Source organism: Oppia nitens, unplaced genomic scaffold (assembly GCF_028296485.1).
Source record: "Oppia nitens isolate AA-2021 unplaced genomic scaffold, nextdenovo-longstitch-racon4-pilon3 scaffold23_pilon_pilon_pilon, whole genome shotgun sequence".
Taxonomy (NCBI): Eukaryota; Metazoa; Arthropoda; class Arachnida; order Sarcoptiformes; family Oppiidae; genus Oppia; species Oppia nitens.
In genome coordinates this window covers 88,048-95,673 of record NW_026533203.1, presented here as the reverse complement: position 1 = coordinate 95,673, position 7,626 = coordinate 88,048, and the positions used below count along the sequence as shown (strand labels likewise).

At 26.1% G+C, this 7,626-nt stretch overlaps 1 protein-coding gene across 2 annotated transcripts; it reads left to right on the top strand.

The window, feature by feature from the left end:
- The first annotated feature begins 1,514 nt into the window (after positions 1–1,514).
- LOC128953651 (protein phosphatase Slingshot homolog 2-like) lies at positions 1,515–7,615 on the top strand. Of its 2 annotated transcripts, XM_054299159.1 has the most exons (13): positions 1,515–1,884; positions 1,943–2,019; positions 2,082–2,244; positions 2,333–2,496; positions 4,315–4,380; positions 4,472–4,606; positions 4,680–4,736; positions 4,860–4,953; positions 5,019–5,194; positions 5,262–5,408; positions 5,479–5,679; positions 5,742–7,027; positions 7,081–7,114. In XM_054299159.1, exons 1-13 carry the CDS (start codon positions 1,834–1,836, stop codon positions 7,083–7,085), a joined length of 2,622 nt encoding a protein of 873 aa, XP_054155134.1. In that variant the 5' UTR covers positions 1,515–1,833; the 3' UTR covers positions 7,086–7,114. The 2 variants fall into 2 exon arrangements, with proteins under 2 accessions (XP_054155134.1, XP_054155133.1); XM_054299158.1 differs by having other exon boundaries at positions 5,742–7,615.
- Positions 7,616–7,626: the final 11 nt, after the last annotated feature.

Below are 7,626 nucleotides of genomic sequence, written 5' to 3'. Positions count from 1 at the left end.
TTTGTAATGATTTTTATACTTTTAATTTAAATAAACATAATTTCTATTTAATAAATAAAATTATCTTTTATTAAAAATGATTGTTTTTTATTTACCACCAAATTAGACAGCAAACTAAAAAAAATGATTCAAATTTTGATTCTTGAAATAACAAAATTATAATCTAAGTTTTGAAATACTATTTATTATATTATTTTAATACTGTATGTAAAACAGATACCGTTTCACAAATGATAAATATCGTCAAACTTTTTTATTACAATTTTACAAATTTATTACAGTATAAAACTGCTGAATCCATGCTATTTTAATAATACAGTAATAATGTATTTTTGAAGTTAGTTTTGAAACATACTGTATACATGTAGTAAAATTTAAATTACCTTTAAGTGCTATGAATATATTTTTAGTTTTAAAGGCTTTTAACAAAATTAATAAATAAGATAATTGGATATATATATATATAATTATAACAATTTTAGGCTAATAATTACTAATACTGACTAATAATAATATTAAACTATAATAACTATAATAAATTTATTTGTACTATAATTTAGTTGTATGATTTGATTTTATAAAAGTTTATTTCATAAATTATAATAATAAATATTTTTTAAATTTTTTCTTATGACAATCCCTAATAAAGTTTAATGTAATAACAATTTAAAACAATAAATATCAACAAAAGTTTTGTTTTACTATCTTATCTATATTTTTGAGAAAAATTATGAAATATAAGTATAATTTCTATTTCTGCTATATTTCTTATTGTTAAATATAGTTTTAAAGTCGATAGAAATATATTTATTATATTTGCACGAAAAAACTACCGGTAATTGAATTTTATCAATTTTAATTATCATAAAAAATTAATTAATGCAATTATTTTACTAATAATAATCAACTACTTACTCATGGCTAAGATACCAATAATTTATATTTTTATACATTATATTATTTGTGATACATCTACAGTATATTAATTACTGAAGTAATTTAAAACAAAAGTTTTATTCAACTTTTCTCAATTTTTATATTAACTTTACTATAGACTATAATACTGTGGGTTTTTTTGTAATACAATGATTAGTTAAAATAAATAAAGTGCTATTATTTACAATTTGTCAAATAAATAACAACTGTATTAATATAATTTAATATACAGACAGTTAAGTCAAATGGGAAGTTATTACCGTTTAATCTAATAAATTGAAAATATATGCGCAAATATAGTGACCAAATAATAATAATATATAATTTATTGATATTTTTAGAAATATATTTTGTTGATTAAATCATATACTGTATTAAATACTAGTATATGCTTAACACTATCATAATGTGTACTTAAAAGTACAACAATTATCGCATTATTGATATTACAGTTGTGTTTGTATGAGTGTTGGGTAACTGTGGTGTCAATGAATTGTAGTGTTTGTATGCAAGCGATGATCGATTGTAATGTTTGGCAGCACTTGTCTGACAACACAAACAAATGAGTGCTTAATATGACTGACTCTCTAATACTATATTCATATCATATATGACTGACTGCTGTCACCAATAACTCTATGATTAAACCCATTGATCACTAATAATCACTTTTAGCCACAATTTGATGTATTGATTGAATGCATTAATATATCAATCAATGATATGTTAATTAAAAAGTTGTTTGTTTTGTTTGTTTTTATATAATAATAGCAAAAATGTTTTGACTTTTAATATAAAATGATTTTTTAGTTTAATTAATTGAAAACTAATTTATTTATTAATTATAATATCATATAATATAATGTTTTGTTTAAATGTCTGTCCGATTGTGTATTAATGGCATTCATAACAATCCAAAGACACGCAAACATATCACTCGACCACAAGGTATGTGTGTTTGACCACCAATTGGTGACAATTTTGTTGAACAACTGTTTAATTATAGAGCGATTCAAAGCACGCAATTAAGTACTCGATGGTAGAGACGAGTCCTCAAACACATACAATTGATTCACATAAAAGGTTGGTTTGCGACCACTTTTGGTGATTAAGATTTGTTAGATCCGATTGTTTTGTTTTTTTAGTGTCAATGAGTGCTACTTTGCAGTCCGAGGCGCAGCCATTATATTGCCTCACGAAGAATGCATTCATCTCTATAAAAGTCTTGCAAAAAATTCATCGACAGAAATACAGAAACACTTGCAGTCGATGTTTCTTCAGCTCAGACCTGACGACACACTTAAAATGGTATTAAAAGTTATACAATACATGTTATTGTGATTACAGTATATGATATGCAAAATAATATCGGATGAAATCTATGATTAATGTATAGGCTGTCAAATTGGAGTCAATTGGTCCCAATTGGACCCGTTATTTAATGATAGTCAGCAGTGGTGAAGAAAGCTGTTTGTTAGGCATCGATTACAAAACTGAGGCCACCATTGGATTAGTACTTCCCGTTTGGGCCAACACTCGTATCACTCTCGATGGAGACGGGTATGACTTGAGTGAAATTTGACAGACAAACACTCATTAATTATATATATATATATATCATATAAATCTTATTTAAAATATGTGTTAATATGTGTTAATATGTGTTAATATGTGTTAACTCAATTGAAACAATGTTATGATAAATGTAAATACTATGCAATGTTTTATAACTGGTTAATAAAGATGTCAGGGAAAGCTATTTAACTTAAAAAACAGTAAATTAACTTTAAATAGTTATTTCTAATAAAATCTACTCTAAAAGATAGTTTATATAACTTTTTGACGATTTTAAATAACTTTTGAAACAATTTTGTATATAATTTTTAAAAAGCATTTTATTTTATATATTATTGTTACAACTGTTTGTCAAACATAGACAAGTGACCAGAAATGGCAATTGAAAGCATGTGTCGGACATTAATTAGTATCATATAAATTAGTAATCAATGATTTGTCAAAAATGTTTGACTAATAAATATTACATTTATTTAACATACAATTTGACTCAAAGATATGACAAATTGTAATTAAAATTTTTCCATATTTATTTAAAGTGAAAATATTAGCTTTGAATAAACAGCTTATTAAAAAAATTATTTAATTATTATAATTATGTAAACTTTTTAGTATATTTATTTACCAATGAAGCACATTGTACTACAGTATAGGTATTGATTATTGTTAATGTGTTAAATCAGTAATTATTATAATAGCCTTGTTATAAATTGTATTTGAATAGTACACGTATTATAATTATTATGATTATTTTAATTCAACTAAAACTAAAAGTTTGCTTAAATTAAATATTTGTTTTTCGATCATAGATAGTATAGAACCTTAATATTGCAATTAATGATATATTTTTTTGATAAATTTGAAAAGTTTTTTTAAAACTGATTTTTGAGACAAATTTTGCATTAATTGAATAGAATTAGAAGTAATGTATTTGAATAACAAATATGAGATAACAATAAATACATTGAAATCTAATTGTGTTAATTATTGCAATAAACTTAATGATTAAATATATGAATGAATCTTAAAAAATATTTTGAATGATATACAATATGTTAAAATTTGTAACTTATATAATATAACTCAAATTTAACTTAATTTTAAAATTAGACATTTTTTATTTTATAATCTTAAATAATTTTTTATAACAATTTGACGATTGTTAAAAACATCAAAGTTAGTTAATAATTAATATATTCTATATATTTAGGTTAATGATTAACGATAACATTAAATTATTAAAAATACTATATTTTGTTATTGCTTTTTATGGTTTTGCAAATGATTGACATTTTTGCAAATTATTTCGTATTTTAGTGAATGCAACGTAACTATAAGCAAAACATTAAATTAAATGCATTGGATTTATATTATATATTTTATAATATTAATTGTATCAAAAGTAAAGCTAAATAATACAATTTTAATTACTCAATTCGTTTAAATAAAAAATGTATTAATTCAATGTATAGATATTGCTTAGTTTTGATAACAATCAAAAGCATATGTACTGTATTATACAGTCTGTATATCAATTTGCATATAAATTTGTATATCAATTTGTACAGTACTGTATATCAAACTTTTTTGTGTATAAAATTATTAAAATATTTTGCAAACATCAAAATCAGTTGTAAATCCATTAAAAGCAATAATCATTTTAATGTAACATTCAATTAAATGAAATGACATTTAAATCAAATGAAGTTATGATTATTTATATATTTATTGCCTCTTTTTATTAATTGAAACTAGAAATAAATTTGAAAATACTAAATTTATTTTTACATTATATTTAAACAGTGGTTTTAGTATAGCATCTAATGACAGTCATCACATTTTTAAACCTGTATCAGTTCAAGCCATGTGGTAATGTATTAATAAATAATTAATTATATTAATTACTATTATATTATATTAATATATATATATATATATATATTATAAAATCAAATAACAGGTCAGCTCTTCAAACCCTTCATAAAGTGAGTGCAAAGTCACGTCTAAATAATTATTTCAGTGGCGGATCCTCACATTCATGGGTGGCCTACTATACCAATAAAATTACATATAATAGATCGACTTATAATGAATGGTATATACTGTATATACAATATATGAATAATTTTTAATTAAAAGAACTGATTCAATGATTTTTTTCGTGTCAGGCATACAACTGATGATCTCTTAAACAAAAGGCCGCCGTCTCCAGACTTACGAACAAAGTTTGTATTTGAATTGATTAAACAAATGTTTATTAGTTGATAATTAAAAGCCAATTGTGTTTTGTTTGATTATATAATCAATTTTTATATGAATTAATGGTAACTTTGTTTTTATGATTAAAGACCCCCCGAACAGGTGGCAACTGAACAATCAATTCGTGCCAAACTTAAAGAAGTAATGATATCCGAGAATCTCGATGAAGTCACCTCTAAATATGTATTGATTTAGTATTTATTATATATTTATTTAATTAAATTTATAAAAATGTTATTTGAATTTAGATTCGAACCAAAATAGAGAAAGAATTGAAAAAAGATTTGAATTGTTTTAAGTCATTCATTGACGAAGAGATTCTTAAAATATTGGGTCAAATGGACGAGTCGTCAAAGATTTTTGATTATTTATATTTAGGTTCCGAATGGAATGCTTCTAATTATGAGGAACTTAAAGGAAAGGGGTATTTATATTAAATATAATTAACGGCTAATAATCATATCTAATGTCATATCTTATAACAACCAAAGTGTCGGTAAAATATTGAACGTTACCCGAGAAATAGATAACTTTTTTCCCGGAATGTTTGATTACTATAACATTCGTGTCTATGACGAAGACTCAACAGAAATGCTTAAATATTGGGACAAAACATTTAAATACATTAGAAAAGCAAAGTATGAGTTGTTTTTAGTAATTAATTTATATATATTTTTCTACTTATAATCATTGATTTAACTAAACCAGAGATGAAGGTTCAAAAGTATTGGTTCACTGCAAGAAAGGTATTTCAAGGTCTGCATCAGTGGTATTAGCGTTTGTAATGAAGGAAACGGGATGGAAGTTGGATGAGGCCTTCGAGTTCGTCAAAAACAAACGCAATTGTATTCGTCCCAACTCTGGATTTTTGAAACAATTGGAGATCTATGAGGGCATACTTGACGCTAGGTTTGTACTTATGTGGCTTACTCTACATTTATGCCATTAATAAATATATTCATTATTTATAGTAAGCAAAGACATAATAGCTTATGGCGTTCAAAATCTGAGACAAACTTAGTATCGAAAGATAATCTAAACAAAAGAAAGAGTAATGAAGAGTTAGCGAATACGAAGAATAGGATTAATATTCAATTAAATAGAAAGAATGAATGCAATAAAGAGAACTCTGATATCACAAACGTTCTTCAAGTTCCCAATTGTCCTGAAAGACCAAAGTCGTGGTCCGCTGAAGACAACGTATTTGGAGAATTAATTACAACTAATAAAAACTCGAATAATAAATCTAAGCGATCGCATGGCAGACACAGATTTGGAACCGATCCGTCGTGTTATAACATAATGGAGGCGAAGAAAATGGATTTTAATAGAAACGAAATGTCAGAATTACAAACATCTCAACGATTTTCTATAGTAAAGGACAGAATCACCGATTTTGAGTCTTTTCCAAACTCACAATCCGTTAATATAATCGATACGATTAAAGGGAACAATAGCTCTGGTCTGGTCTACAATCTAACCAATCAGTTTGAATCATCTCATTATAAGCATACCAAACAAAAAGAAGTAATGACTGATTTGTCAAATATTGAAAGCAATCTTAAAACAAGTCTGCATTTAAAACCTCCGATTCCTAGATATCAACAAAATATTGATAGATTTAATCATAGATTGGAATCACAAGAAAGTTGTGATAAATTAATAAGAAATGTGAAGACATGCGAACAAACGTTTGATTTATCCAAGTATTATATGAAAGAATATTCAACTGAATTACTTTCATCGGGAACTTCATTAACGCAAAACTTAAGTTCAAATTTAAAGAATATCAAAGACAATGCAATAAAGAGAACCAATTCGTACGACAGTATTCTTAATGAACTTTCATTATCATTGTTTGACAGTCACTGCCATAAGAGGCCACAAAACGAGTCTAAAGGACACAAACGAAGTGCTTCACTATTCACTCGTAATGACAACTGGACTACAATTGTAGAGAACGACAACTTGTGTTTTGATAAGAGCATAGAATCCAAGTCCAAGAGCTCGTATGAAAAGATCCGTCCAATAAGTCATAGCAAAAGTATGCCTTCAGTTATAGAAGCTGTCAATCAAGTGCTTTGTAGTACAAGTGTTGTCATGAATAGCCTTATAGAAAGTATACCCAATAGTAGTAAAAATCAAACAAATATCGAGTCATTTGCTATGGATTACGAACCCATTGAAAGTCGAGTTCAACCAAAATATAGCCAATCTTTCAATGAATCCTTACTTCATAACAGATATTCGTCAAAATGTGAGTCAAAAATATTCTCAAAAACAAGTTATCATTTGAACCGTACTTTAAAGACTGATTCGGAAGGAGTGGTTAAACGGTTGACTGAAAACTTTGAGGCAAAAGTCAAAGACAATAAGTGTAGTGATAAATGTGAATGTGATTTACACCATTCACAGAGCACTCCCTCATCGCCTAATTTTACCCGAAACGATAGACCCCGCGCTTCGACATTAAATGAAACAACTAATGAACCAAAAATGAAAACACAGCGCAAAACAAGTCTTGAATTTCCGTTCAAACGCATCAAATCTCAATCATTTGAAAGCAATAACAATCAAATGTTAGCTGAAGTCGGAACTAATCAATTGGCAAAGATTTCTAAAAATATAATCGAAATTCAAGAACAATGTGACGATTGCACCGGCAGTACATCACTGACCCATAAAGGCCCACAAAAGTTACAACAGGGAAGAACTCATCCGTTAACTAAACTAATGCATCAAAACTCGAAGTTAAAGACTTCGTTGTAATTCAAGAGTTATTAGTTAATTACAAATGTATTTAATTTAAAAAAAAAAAACACTTTTAAACTACTAGTCAATCAAATGGCGATTTTA